The sequence below is a fragment of the Muscardinus avellanarius genome (assembly GCF_963383645.1).
Source record: "Muscardinus avellanarius genome assembly, chromosome: 8".
Taxonomy (NCBI): domain Eukaryota; kingdom Metazoa; phylum Chordata; class Mammalia; order Rodentia; family Gliridae; genus Muscardinus; species Muscardinus avellanarius.
The window spans coordinates 5,907,310-5,922,738 of record NC_137794.1 but is presented as its reverse complement, the minus strand read 5'-3'; the positions used below and the strand labels follow the sequence as shown (position 1 = coordinate 5,922,738).

The following is a 15,429-nucleotide window of genomic DNA, read 5'->3' as shown; positions in this document are numbered from 1 at the left end:
AGCCAGGGCAGCAGACCTTTCAGACATCTCTGACCCCGGAGGAGGATGGAGAATACAGAACTCATCCCCCCAACAGTGGCGGTCGTCCTAGGTTGCGTGGCTCTCTACGCATTCCTTCGGCTGAAGAGCTTGAGTAGACCCCCGTGCATCGGGGGCTGGATTCCTTGGATTGGAGCTGGATTGGAGTTTGGCAAAGCCCCTCTAGAATTTATTGAGAAAGCGAGAAGCAAGGTATGTAGCCGTGCAGGCGGGGCTGTTGGAGGGGATGGTGCTTTCTTTCATTAGATCTCAAATGAGAGGTTAGGACACCAGGATCATATCCGTTTCCCGACAGCCTCGTCGTTTATTAATTCTCTACTATCAACAATATCCTACCCGAGATTTCGTGAAAGAAATCTAATAATGAAGCTTGCATCTGCTTTATTGAAAGTAGAGGTTAAAGTTTTAGTTACTTTGTCGAAGTTAAATTCTAAGTGTATACACGTTAAATGGAATACACACATTAACTGAAAGCAATTATTGGGAAAGGTGAAAGTGTAATTCGATTTAACTTTATGAAAAGGAGCAATAAAACCGTGTCCAAAATGGAAATAACAGCCGGGCGTGGTGGCACATGCTTGTAAGCCCAGCATTACATGTCTGGGAGGCTGAGACAGGAGGATCACGCATTACTATCCCAGCATTACTATGTCTGGAAGGCTGAGACAGGAGGATCACGCAGGTTCAAAGCCAGCCTGGGCTACTTAGTGAGGCCCTTTGCAACTCAGTGAGACCCTGTTTCAAAATAAAGAATAAAAAACAGGGCTGGGGATGTAGCTTGGAGGTAGAATGCCCCTGGGTTCCATCCCCAGTACTTCCAAAAAAAAAAAAAAAAAAACCACCAGGATATGGTCGGGAAAAATGCTTAACAAAATTGATCTTTAAAAACCTAAAAACTTTTTTTTAAGTTCCTGTTGTTGTTATTGATAATAAGGCCCCAATATCACTGCACCCTAAGAGATTGGTAGAAGTTGTCTTTGTAATCGATATATTTTTGTCCTTGAAGGATCTTTTAAATATCTGAGAACTTTGGGGAAGAGACGTTTTTTAGCCTTTTTAATTATTATTCAATTTTCAGCTACCAAGATTTTGTGGCATTTGATTATCCAGTACATTTGTGTGATATTAACCAACATCACTGTTATGTCTTATATGGCAATATTTTATGTTAGGTACTGTACTACAATACTCTATGCTGACCCCCCCACCCCACCCTACATAGCTTCCTATCTGGTTAGCCCAGTTTACAGAATAATTTTTTATATAGAAGCATTATTGGTAATGCTGGTCAGTTACTTTCAAGATTTCTGAGACTCCAATTTAGTTGAAAAGCTTGGAGAATACTGAAAAGAACTAAGATGGAAATAAGACTCACCCAGAATATCACGCCAGAAAGAAAACACTGTCAAAAATTAGTGTATGGTTCGGCTTTTATCCTATGTATTTTCAAACCATTTAGTTAACAACAATGAGCCGGGTGTGGTGGTGCACACTTATAATCCTAGTACTTGGGAGGCTAAAACTGGAGGATCGCAGGTTTGAAGACAAGCCTCAGCAGCCTTCTGAGACCCTGTTTCCAAAGAAGAAATAAAAATCAGTCTCAGGGTGTAGTTCGGAGGTAGAATGCTCTTGGGTTCAATTCCTAGTACCACAAAAACAAAACAAAACAAAACAAAAACCCCACAATGGAATAATATTGTATACTATTTTATGTGCTTTTGAATTTAATGTACAAGGTGAATAATTTTCTGATGTCATTAATACTTCTCCAGTTCTTTTCTATTGATTATATTTCATCATACGAGGTATGTGATAGTTTTCCTAAGTCTCAGTAGTGGGGTGTGTATATATATATTTAAGCTACTGGCCTTTTTCTTTATTTCAACCAATGCTTCAGTGAACATTCCCAACACGTGTCTGTGGGCAGTTGAACATTTTCCCTTATCTGATTGTTTCCTGAGAATAACTTCCTAAAGGTAGCGCCGCATGTGAGAATACTCACACTTAAATTGTTTATTGTATTGCCCTTTCAAAAAGATGTAACGTTATACACTGTTTATCTTCCTTTGAGTGCATGAAATCGCCTGGCTTCCTTATATTCTGGCTCACAGCGGATACCATAATTCTTTGTAATTTTTGCTACTCTAATAGATGAAAAACTATACTTCCTAAAAAAAACTATACCGTCCCCCAAAGCCTTATTTAGGCATATGATTTTGAATTTTTTCCTTTTTTTTTTTTTTGTGTGTGTGTGGGTCTGGAGATAGAACCCAGAGGCATTTGGCCTCCGAGCTATACCCTGTGCCCTATTTTTTTATTCTTTATTTTGAAACAGGGTCTCACTAAGTTGCAGAGATCTTCACTAAGTAGCTGAGTCTGTCCGCGAACCGTGATTCTCTGGTCTCAGCCTCCCAAATGCTGGGATGACAAGCGTGCCCACCACGCCCGGCTTGAATTTTTACCTTTTTATTGGTGTATTGTAATTGTATAGCATAGTAAGACTCAAAGTGATACATTTATTTATGTCCCCATGTTGGATGTGTTTCCCTCCGGATCCCACCTGCGCCTGTTCTTTTACCTTTCTGTATATGTTAGTGAAATTGATAGTGATACCTTCATATATAAGCATAATATTATTGTTTTCTTCTTAAAGCTTCCTTTTCCCTTCCCCATCTCCTTCCACTGTTTGGTCTCTCTCCTCTTTTATCTGAAATCCCCTTTCCCCCCCTATCTTACCCCTAAGGGATTTTGATAATTTTTAAGGTTTTTTTTTTGTACAAGCTTCTGTCAAATCAAATAATGGTTTGAGGGTTCTGATTAAGTGAAACAAGTTCTATGCATCACCTCTCACAGTATGGAGCACAGTATAAATTATCTTTTCCTAGTCCTAAAATAAAGACTGATTCCGTTCTTTCGTATTTGAGTGCTGAAAGCTAAAAGCCTCTCTCTTGCCTCTTCCCCTTGTACCACTCTTGTGGGAGGGATGGTAAGAGAGGGCGGCCACTTCTCTCCTAGGTGCCAGGGTGAGAGTTAAGCAGCACAGAACCGCGGCCCTCAAACAGGAATGCTCACACTGACTCGCTCCCTGACTGTAGCAAAACTCCAAGCTGAGACAGCTGTCTCCAGTCATTTTTGAGCTCAGCTTGAGGGGCTAGCTCCAGTCTTATCAGAGAAGCCCCACCGTGTGTAATAAACCTCTTCATAGCCTCTGGGTGTGTGTGTGTGTGGGGGGGTGTCTGTGCGTGTGTCCATCAGTCTTGGCATTTGAACCAAATGTTGGGTATGTGTGAGAGGGTGTTAATTCTGCTTTTTCCCAGTATCTGCAATAGGTTCTGATTAGTAGCTTTAATGAGAAATTGCATTTAAATGACAATACTGTATAAAACCCTATTTATGACATACTGAACCTTTAGGAAACGATTCCTAAAGTCCCAGCATGACCTATCACCTTGAGCTACTTCTGACTTTGGAGAGGGCAGAGAAAAATAAATTTTGGTGACTGAAAAGGCCTTGATTTATTTTTATTTAATCTTTAAATGGATCGAACATTGATAGAGTTCATATTTTTATTATAAAAATTACAGTTCTATATAGAACTGTTAATTAATTAGTTAATTAAGTTTGTGGTACTGGGGATCGAACCTGGGCATTCTATCTCCGAGCTACACCCCCAGTCCTATTTTTTATTTTTTATTTTGAAACACGGTCTCATTGAGTTGCAAAGGGCCTCACTGAGTAGCAGAGACTGGCTGCGGACCTGCGATCCTCCTGTCTCAGCCTCCCAAGTACTGGAATGACAAGTGTGCGCCACCATGTCTGGCCCTAGAATTGCTGTTTTAAAAAGATGCATGGATGTAGCTAAGTTTATTTAACAGGTCCCCCGAATGATAAACATGTGGTAATCAGAGTTCTAACATAAGCTACAGTGGACACTACCTTGCTGGGGGCTCCCTACATAAGCAGCTTCTCCTAAGTATCAGCAGAAACCAGTAACTTGCTTTTAATGAGGAGAAAATGGTATCAGGGCCAGGGTGCTACTTCTGTGATTAGACTTTTATTTGGCTATCGGACTCTTGTGCCTCCGGCTCTTATACTTATGATGCAGTGATCTTCCATGATAGAAAGGCTTACAAGGTAAGAAACAGAGGGAGGCCCTGGCCCACAACCAGTAAAGGACAAAGACCTTTAATCCAGTTGCCTCCTGTGTCAGCTTGGCAGTGGATCCTACCGTAGTTGACCCTTGAGATGGTGAGAACTCACTCTGTAGTTAGTAAGTTCTCAACAAAACATGTTGCAAGCCTGATACTTGGAACTTTGAGAGAGAATATTGTGCTTGTATTTCAAATTGAGCCTGGTTATATCAGTCTTATGATTTACACATATAATTTTACATACAAATTTTGTATGTGTGTGTGGGTTGGTTACTTTATATGTGTGTGGGGGGGGGGTTGGTTGAACCCAGGGGCATTCTACCTTTGAGCCACATCCCAAGCCCTATTTTTATTTTATTTTATTTTATTTTATTTTTTTGGTGGTGCTGGGGATGGAACCCAGGGTCATTCTACCTCCGAGCTACACCCTCAGCCAAATTTTGTTTTTTTCATTTTGAAACATGGTCTCACTAAGTTGTAGAGAACCTCAATACGTAGCTGAAGCTGGCCGTGACCCCGGATCCTCCTGTCTCGGCCTCCCAATACTAGAATTATAAGCATGTGCCACCACACCTGGCTCAACCTATTCTTTTTTTTTTATTTTGAAACAGGGTCTTGATAAGTTGCTGAGGGTCTTAAGTTGTCGAGGCTGTACCCCAACCTACAATCTTCCTGTCTCAGCCTCCCAGTCAATAGTGGATTAGAGGTGTGTGCCATCATGCTTGTCTTATTTACAACTTTCTAAGCACGAGACTTTGATAAACTCTTTAGGACTCTGTTATGATTAGATATAGAATATCCCCTGAAGAGCTCCTATATTAGTGTTCAGAGTTGAAGTAATGAAGTAATAAAGGTTGTATCTCATCAGTGGATAAATCCATTTTAACAGATTTCCTGGTTAATAACCTAGGCAGATGTGGTTTGGCTGGAGAAGATGGACCAGTGAGAGGAGGGGATGGCCTTAGAAACTTGCTTTTGTTTTTGAATCTCCTTGCTGCCTCTCTTGCTTCTGGCCACGATGATGTGAGAGCAGTCTCGCTCTCTCCTCTCTCTGCTTTTGGCCTCCATGTCCTGAGCTCTGCAGACTTGGCCTGACATGGACTGAACTCTCTAATCTCCAAAAACTGTGAGCAAGTAGATCTCCCTTCCTCTGAGTTGTGTGTAAGTTATTTTTGGATTATAGCAGTGAGGATGTTAACCAAGACACACTCTGATTGTGAAAATTAAAGATATACTAGTACATGTCCCAGTCTGCCCATCGTTATCTAAGATTACTGATTTGCTGACACAGTGGAAACACAGTGTCCCAACGTGTTCTAGGTCAAGTTTAGGTATTTTGAAAATACTGATAGTCAATGAATTAAATTCTTGGAAAAATCTTGGCATAAATAAGCATCACAATTTTTCAGGTTGTATTGAAGGAAATTTATTTACTTTGTAATTATTGGCCTTCTACCAACACTTAGAGAGTAAATAAATCTGTAAATTAGGGTATGGAACCCAGCTGACAGGCAGTGACCCCAAAAACAAAGATTCCTACAGTAAAATCATTTAATGAGATAACTTCTTTAGCCTATATACTTAAGTGACTTTTGCTAACACTACTTACTTGCCATAAGGGCCTTATCTGTAGTAATATATCTTGATTTAAAAACAACTTTCTCTAATATTATTTTAGTTACTAAAGTTTTCTTTTGGTTAATGTTTACATGATACACCTTTTTTCATTCCTTACTTTCAACTACTCTGATTATTTTTATATTTTAGCTTGACTTTTGGTAAATTAAAAATCTACATCGAGTTGGATGAAAAAAGTATAACATATTAAATTTCATGTCAGTAAGTGCATATATTAAAAAAAGTAAAAGTAGAAAGTCAATAATCTGAGCTTCTTCCTCAAAAATTACCCCCCAAAGAGCAAAATAAACCCAAAGCAACAGAAGGAAAAAATATTAAAAGGCAGAAATCAATGGAGTTGAAAACAGAATAATCATTAGAGAGAATGAAAGAACAGGTTATCCTAAAAGATCAACCCCAGAACTCATGCAAGACCAACAGAGAGAAGACACAAATGGCCGATCTTAGGAATGAAACAGTGCATCACTGCAGACCCAGAAGACATCAAAATATGCTAAGAGATACTATGGATAACCCTACATGGATGTAACAGCTTGGATTAAATGGACCTATTCCTGAAAAAACTATTAATTTAATTACTTTAATTAATTTAATTACTATTAAATATGAAATAAATAATGTGAGTAGCCTATGCTATTAAGAAAGTTGAATTGTAGTTTAAATTTTTTCCCAAAATAATTCTCAAGGCCCAGATTATTATACTGGGGAATAATATTAAATATTTAAAGAATATAATCTGTACAATCTCTTCCAGAAAGGAGAAGAAAACAGATTACTTCTCGGTCTGTTTTATGAAGCTGGTATTACTCTTATATGAAAACAAAGTCAAGACAAGTGAAGAAAGCTAGACAATTATTCTTTCTTGAATATAGATGCAAACATATATAACAAAATATTAAGAAATAAAATTTAGCAATAAACAAAAGGAATTGTCAAGTAAGGTCTACTCCAGGGATTCAAGATTGTTTCAATATTTGTAAACCAATCAATGTAAGCTGCTGTATTAACAGGCTACAATAAAAGTGAATGATTACATCAGTTGGTATAGAAAAGACATTTGACAAAATTTAGTATTCGTGTATGATTTTAAAAAATCTATTAGAAAGATAGGAAAAGAGAAAAACTTCATCAATTTGATAAAAAAATATAGAAATCATATAGTTAACAGGATAATGATGAAAGAGTAAATATTTCCCTTCTTTGGGAACAAAGCAAAATTTTCTGTTATCATTAATCTTACTCAACATTGTGCTAGAATTTTTAGCCAGTGCAATAAAGTAATGAACGTAAATAAGAAACATGTAGTTTGGCAAAGGAGAAATGAAAATATCCCAATTTTTAGATGACACAGTTGTTTCTGTAGAAAATAACAAAAGATTTATATAAAAAAAAACCCTTTTGAGCTAATACATGAGTTTGTAAGGTCATAAACAATTATCAGTTGTATTGCTACATGCTAACTGAACATGTAGAAACTGTAACTTAAAATACAATACCATTTACAATCACTCTAAAATAAATATGTAGCCCTAAAACAAAGGAAACATGTATATAATGTTTATGCTAAAAACTAAAAATACTAGTTAAGGAAAAAAGAGTCTAAATAGGGAGATATACCAGGTTCATGGACTGGAAAAGTCAACATAGTAAACATGTCAATTTCCCCCAAATTAAAGTCTAGTTTAATGCAAATACTATCAAATTTCCTGAAAGATTTGTTGTAAATATAAACAAGATCAATCTAAAATTTATGAGGCGAGGCAAAACAATAGACCACCCAGACAATTTTGAAAAGTTGAATAAAGTGAAAGGAATCATTCCACTCAATGTGTAGACATATCACTAATCAAGACTATGTGATATTGCAAAAAGATGGACACAGAGATGGAACAGAATGGAGATTTCAGAAAAACACCAATACAAATATGTTAGGCTGACTTTTTGTTTTGTGGTACTGGGGATGGAACCCAGGGGCATTCTACCTCCTATTTTTTTATTCTTTATTTTGAAACAGGGTCTCACTGCATTGCAAAGGGCCTCACTAAGTAGTACCTGAGGTTGGCCACAAACTGCGATCCTCCTGTCTCAGCCTCCCGAATGCTGGGATTACAAGTGTGTGCCACCACACCAGGCTTGACTTTTGACAAAGGTGTAAAAGCAATTCAGGGAAGTAAAGATAGCCTCTCCAGCAAAGGATGAGGCACTCAGAACAGAAACGAAAAGAAAGAAAGAAAAAAAACCTCTAAAAATTAAAACACGAACCTCAACCCAAGTCTCACATCTTAAACAAAAATAGACTCAAAATAGATCATAGGCTTAAATGTTAAACATAAAACTTTTAGAAAAAGACAAAAAGCTACCATCTTAATCTAGAGCTAGGAAATAGTGCTTATACTTGACATCAAAAGCACAGTTCAGCAGGGCGTGGTGGCGCACACTTGTAATCCCAACATTTGGGAGGCTGAGACAGTAGGATAGTGGACAACCTCAGCTACTTAGTGAGGCCTTTTGCAACTATGTGAGACCTTGTTTCAAAATAAAGAATAAAAAAATAGGGCCGGGGATGTAGCTGGGAGGTAGAATGCCCTGGGTTCCATCTCCAGTACTGAAAAAAAAAAAAAAAAAAAAAAAAAAAAAACCTCAGTTCATTAGAGAAAAAAATTGGTAAATTTAACTTAACCTCAACAAAAGTTTTTAAAAATTGCTTTATGAAAGAGCCTGCAGCCAGGCGTGGTGGCGCACGCTTGTAATCCCCGCGCTTGGGAGGCTGAGACAGGAGGATCGCGCAGGTTCGAAGCCAGCCGCGGCTGGCTTAAGAGACCCTGTTTCCAAATAAAATATAAAATAGGTCTGGGAGGGTAGCCCAGAGGTAGAAGGCCCCTGGGTTCCGTCCCCAGTACCACCAAAAAAAAAAAAAAAAAAAAAGAAAGAAAAAAAGAAAAAAAGAGCCCGCATGGTAGTACTCATTTCTAATTTTAGTACTTGGGAAGCTGAGTCAAGAGGATTGCGGGTTTAAGGTCAGCCTCAGCAACTTACCAAGATCCTCAGTGACTTAGTGAGATCCCATTTCAAAAAAAAAAAGGCTAAAAAAGGAGCCCTTTAAGAGGATAAAAAGAAAAGCTGCATCCTGGGATAAAATATTTGCAAGTCGCATATCTGAAAAAGGACTGTGAATAGAATACACATAAAATATTTAGAATAGAGCCAGGCGTGGTGGCACACGCTCGTAATTTCAGCATTTAGGAGGCTGAGACAGGAGAATTGCAGTTTGCAGACAGTCTCAGCTACTTAGTAAGGCCCTTTGCAACACAGTGATAACCTTAAAAAAAAAAAAAAAAGAAGCCAGGCGTGGTGGCGCACACTTGTAATCCCTGCGCTTGGGAGGTGGAGACAGGAGGATCGCACGGGTTTGAAGCCAGCCACGCTGGCTTAAGAGACCCTGTTTCCAAAAAAAAAAAAAAAAAAAAAAAAAAAAAAAGTGTAGCCCGGAAGAAAAAGGGTTTCCAGGAAACCCAGTACCACAAAAAAAAAAAAAAGAAGAAGAAGAAGAAGAAGAAGAAGAAGAAGAAGAAGAAGAAGAAGAAGAAGAAGAAGAAGAAGAAAGAATAAACAATAGGGCTGGGGGTGTCGCTCAGACAGAGTGCCCCTGGGTTCCATCCCCAGTAACTTGCACACACACACACACACACACACACACAAATAGAATTTAGAGTATATAAACTCTCAAACACTCAGTGGTTAAGGAAAATTCAATTGAGACAAAGACACAATTAGAGATTTCACCAAAAAGCATATATAGATGGCATCTAAGCATACAAAAGGATTTTAACAGTACTAGTCATTAGGGACATGTAAGTAAAACCATAGCAAGGTATCACTACACCCTTATCAGAATGGCTACAATAAAAAACATAGGGATGGTATCAAATGCTGGTAAAGATATAGAGAAACTAAATCACTTGTACAGCTGGTGGAAATATAAAATGGTACAGCCACACAGAAAAACCCTTTAGCAGTTTCTTAAACATGTAGCAGACCGTATGACCCAGCATATATATCTTGAATATTTATCCAGGAGAAATGACATTTTCCATATTCACATATTCTGAATATTTATCCAGGAGAAATGAAAACATACGTTCGCACAGTAACCTGGACTTAGATGTTTATAGGAACTTTATTTGCCATAGCCTCAAAGTAAAAAGAACCCAGTGTCTTTCAACAATCTTAAGACGAACACTTATACCATGGGCTACTATTCTGAAATATAAAGGGAGAAAGTATTCATACAGTGGTCTAAAATGAGTCTCCAGAAAATTATACTGGTCCAAAAAAGCCAATTCAAAAAGGCTGTATACTTGTATGACTTCATTTACATAAAAGTCTTGAGATTCAGAATTATGGGAGAGAAGGTTGCCGAGAGTCACGGAGGTGGAATGAGAAGGGTGTGGGCGCGGGTCTTGAAGGATCCTGGATATGGAGATGTTCTGTATCTTGACTGTACCGATGCCAATAGCCTGGCTGTGGTTCTGTGTTAGGGTATAGGTGGGAAACGAGAATAACGGATACATGGGGGTCTCTGTAATATTTCTTACAAGTACATTTTAATCTAGAACTATCTCAAAATAAAAATCGAACTGGAAAATATGTTCTTGAGTTGACTTCACAGCTCTGAGGCTGCTGACGCTGCACCCCAAAGGAAAACAAAAACCTCACTGTTAGAGAATTTAGAAAACTGCACGTGACCGTTTTGGACTGGGCAGTTATTTTGCACAAGTGACTTCAAATACTGTGTCAGCAGTCATTCTTCTGTTTCAGCGTGTTTGAACTTGGTCTATCTTGTGAGCCCTACTCACCCGTGTTACAAAAGGCCACTTTCCTGTAGTAAAGTTAATGCTTCTGTTTTCTTTCCTTCTTCCTTTTCTGTGGTGCTGAGAATTGAACATAGAGGGATTTTTACCACTGAGCTATTTTGTCTTATGTCTTACATGGAAACAGGGTCTCGCTAAGTTACTGCGGCTGTCCTCAAACCTGGGATCTTTTTGTCTGAGTCTCCCAAGTACTAGGATTACAGGCAGGGGTCGCCATTCCCAGCTACTCTTTTGCTTCCAAGGATGGATTAGTAAACCATTATAACTAAGCAATGCTTTTAAGCAACGTAGATGTCTTGGTGGCCGCCATGAATAGAGAGGACTTTGGTTTTCAGCCGTGTGATGATCCTTGGGCCCACGGCCGCCTGGCAGCACCCAAGAGTATATCACGGGATGATCGTGCGTCTTATGGTTTGTAAGTGCCTAGCAGTGAAGTAGTGATGAATACAAATGATGCTTTCGGGTACTCATGATAACTGTACTAGGATGTGAAAACATGGCTTCTTGTGACAGTGATGGATAAAGTTGTGGCTTGTCATCTGCATTCAATCAAAAGCTGCTGTACTTAGAATTCAGTGAAAAGGATCATGACCTCTCCATCCCCTCAACGTGATCACGGACTCCCTTCTGCTGGAGTGTGTGCGAAGGCAGCGAGGAGTGATCTGAGAAAGAGGAAGGAAACCAATGATGTAAGAGGGGGAAAGGCACAGGTGTCAAGCGCAGAGAAAGCAAGAGAGCACGGGGTCCCTTAAGGCAAGGGGGAGAGGTGGTATTTCCTCGGGGCAGGTCCCTGCACCCGTCAGCAGGCGGGAAGGCTTGGGGAATGGGTGCCGATGCGTGGACTGCCAGGTTTGGTGGTGAGAGGATGGGCTTTGTGCTTGGGCATCCGCAGGTTTTCCCGGTGAGTTACGGGGCAGTGCCTCCAACTGGAGAGGTGGCATAGTCATTTGGGAAAGTGAGAAAGGGAACAGATGAGAAAAGCATTTGGGATTGTAAGACACTGTCCAGTGACAGCGGATTACCTGTAAAGCCACTGGCCATTTTGCATCTTTTTCTTCAGTAATGTTGAGCTATAGTTTGCTTATAAGCCTACTGAGAGCTCGGAAGCGATGTTCAAGTGTCACAGTGTTGGTATTTTTTTCCTAAGTGTTGTTAATACCTAATGCTTTCCAAGAGTTATTTCATACTATAAGAAAAGAAAGTGTAAGTAAATTGTAGCTATCATATTATAAAATTATGAAGACAGACTAGATTGAGCCTTATGTCATTTAAAAATGTCTAGGACAGTCAGGATTTGTAGTTAATTACCAGATATAATCATTCTGGATTTTATCTTGATCATGACTTTGCATTGGAGTTCTCAAGGAAAACTGTCATAAATATATGCCCAAATTTAAAACTACATTTTATATTTTCTAATGCTAACGAATACTTACTAACATGATCTGTGTTTATGTTTTTGATTTCAGTATGGACCAGTATTTACGATCTTTGCTATAGGAAAACGAATGACCTTTGTTACTGAAGAAGAGGGAATTAATGTATTTCTAAAATCTAAAGAATTAAATTTTGAACTAGCAGTACAAGATTCCGTCTATCATACAGGTAAACTTTTTTTTTTTTTTTAGTCATTTTGCTTGAAATACAACAATGTAATCCAAGAGTAATTTTAGATAAAAATTACACCCTCATTCTTCTATCAGAATGATAAGGACCCATTACTTTATTCTTGATGTAGGGCCAGATGGGGAAAGAGTATGTGATGAATTTGGTTGTGGAAAAGCAAATTATCGACAGCTAATATATTTAGATTTTAATTACACATGTGAAAGAGATGGGGTAACCTTACTATTTTTGGGGGGGTTTTGTTTGTTTGTTTTTGTGGTACTGGGGATACAACCCAGGGGCATTTACCTCCAAGCTATACCCTCAACCCTATTTTTTATTCTTTATTGAAAAAGGGTCTCACTGAGTTGCAAAGAGCCTCACTAAGTAGTAGCTGAGGTATCCAGCTCCTCCTGTTGCAGCCTCCCAGATGCACACCCAGCTAGTCGTTTTTAAATATATATATGTATTTTGGTACTGGGGACTTAACCCAGGGACATTTTATTTCCAAACTACTATCCCCAGTCCTTTGTTCTTATTTTGAAACAAGATGTCACTGAGTTTCTGAGACTGACCTCGAAACTGTGATCTTCCTGTCTCAGACTCCGAAGTCCTGGGACTAGAGAAGTGTACCACCACGCCCAGCTTTTTAGAGATCCTTTTACTGTGAATAACTATACATCACAGTGAGACTCAAAGCGATTCATTCATACCTGCACCCAGCACTGGGCATGCTCCTGATGGTGTTTTAGCGAATCTGTGCTGCTGATGTTAGCACTTCTCTTCTTCTGCTGTGTATGTATAGTTTGCCGTGGAGGCTACAGCTCTTGTCTCTCCACGTTCTGCAAGCAGCATCCTTTCGCTTTAGGAAGCCCTTTCTGGGTCTTTTCCTTACATGATCCCAGAGTGCTAGCAAGGTGATCCAGGAGCTGGCTTGCTCTTTCACAAATTCTGCATCTAATTTAGAGATTTTTTTTTTCCACTGTCCCCGTGAGCATGTGTCTGGTGCGCCCGAATTTATTTCTTCCCAGGCTGCAGACATGGGCATTGAACCCATTCTCCTCCCCCAGTGCAGAGCTGGTCCACTTTTCTCTACTTTCAAAATGTTTACGCTAGCTCCTATTGTCCATGGCTTCTTTCTCTCTGCTTCCTTTTACTTTCTTTTTTTAGGTTCCTTTTCTTTTCTCTTTTCTTTTTCTTTTTTTGCCATGAAGACAAAAAAAAAAAAATATTTTAAAGCGATCAGTGACTTGTTTAAAAACCCACCAGTAGCCGGGCGTGGTGGCGTGGCGCACGCTTGTAATCCCCGCGCTTGGGAGGTGGAAGCAGGAGGATCGTGCAGGTTCAAAGCCAGCCTCGCTGGCTTAAGAGACTCTGTTTCCAAATAAAATATAAAATAGGTCTGGGAGTGTAGCCTGGAGGTAGAAGGGTTCCATCTCCAGTACCACCAAAAAAAAATAAAAAAATAGGCCTGGGAGTGTAGCTCGGAGGTAGACTGCCCCTGGGTTCAATGCCCAGCAACACACACACACACACACAGGCTACCAGTAACATGGTCATTTTATTTATTCATTTATTTATTTATTATGTTTTTGGTTGCATGAAAACTGCCCCATGTTATACTCTGACTGTTTAGTGCTTCTGGTTCTGTGGGCTATGGAATTCCTGACGAAGGCCTATAGATGTGTTGAAGGCTTTTAATCTGTATGGTAATATATCCCTTCAGAAAATAAAATATACCAATATGGATTAAAATATAATATATAAATAAAATATACCAATATGGAGACATATGGAAATTATTGACTTTTTTTAACCTATACCTCCTATGGGACTCTCACGTTTAAATATTTCTTTTTAATCAAATGAACTATGTTAATACTGACTCTTGAGTTCACTGCGCATATATTTTATTTTCTCTACCACCACAGAGACGCTATATGCTGAGGAAATCTAAAACGTATTTTAATTCACTTGTGCACAGTGTAACCTACATATAATAAGAGGGTGAAGTACAAAATTGAAAACTATATATTTTGAAAAAGCAACTTCAAAGACAATAAAAATATGAAGAAATGAGTTTTTTTTTAAAAAAAGTATCATCTCAACCTAACCAGAGTGTGTATTGCGGAAGAAATATGGGAGTAATAGGAAGGAAATAGTGGGATAGGAAGGAAATAGTGGGATAGGAAGGAAATAGTGGGATAGGAAGGAAATAGTGGGATAGGAAGGAAATAGTGGGGTCAGCTACTCACGGGGTCAGGAAAGTCTGGTGGAAGTAATGCTTCAGAAGACACTTGAAAAGAAGAAAGTAGCAGGAGAGACTGAGGGCTGGGGTCATAAAAAGGAGAATGTTCTGAGTGTTTAGAATAACTTCTTAAAAATACAGGGATATGAGCCGGCCGTGGTGGCGCACGCTTGTAATCCCCGCGCTTGGGAGGCGGAGACAGGAGGATCGCGCAGGTTCGAAGCCAGACACGCTGGCTTAAGAGACCCTGTTTCCAAATAAAAATATAAAATAGGTCTGGGAGTGTAGCCCGGAGGTAGAAGGGCTTCCAGGAACCCCAGTACCACAAAAAAAAAAAAATACTGGGATATGTAAAATACTATGTATTTTAAATATACTTTGCATATAGACTTGGAAACCTATATTCCAAGAAGGGCTGGAAACCCTCCCAAACCTCTAAAGTACCCATTTGTAGATCATCCTTTAAAGCGAATTGCCCTCTAGACTTGTGTGATCTGGCAGTATAGGGTAAATCTTTACCTATTTTCATGTCAGGAGGTGGCTTGATGTCCTGCGAGGACTTTGGTAATAGTCCCTTCTAATCACGTAATGGTGGTGTATTGACTGTGTGCTTTAAGGAGTGATTGCTTATTTTGAAAATAGTTTTTTTTATTTATTTATAGCATCAGTTCCAAAGAATATCTTTTTAACACTGCATGAAAAGCAATATTTTATGTTGAAAGGGAAAATGGGGACTCTCAACATATCTCATTTTACTGAAAAACTGACGGAAGAATTACATGAACAGCTGGAAAATTTAGGCTCTCATGGGACAGTGGACCTGAGCACCTTAGTAAGGTAAATAGGTAAACAGGTGTGTTAGTATGATTTAATCTTG

General features: G+C 39.0%; 1 protein-coding gene across 1 annotated transcript in view; it reads left to right on the top strand.

Annotated features, from left to right (window-relative positions):
- Window positions 1–45: 45 nt before the first annotated feature.
- CYP39A1 (cytochrome P450 family 39 subfamily A member 1) overlaps window positions 46–15,429 on the top strand; it is a gene marked incomplete at both ends in the record, with an annotated part of 79,811 nt that continues 64,427 nt past the window's right edge. Inside the window, 3 exons of the mRNA XM_080700047.1 lie at window positions 46–231; window positions 12,169–12,304; window positions 15,215–15,389. Of these exons, the coding sequence (XP_080556173.1) occupies window positions 46–231; window positions 12,169–12,304; window positions 15,215–15,389 (497 nt within the window). The remainder of the gene's footprint in view (window positions 232–12,168; window positions 12,305–15,214; window positions 15,390–15,429) is intronic.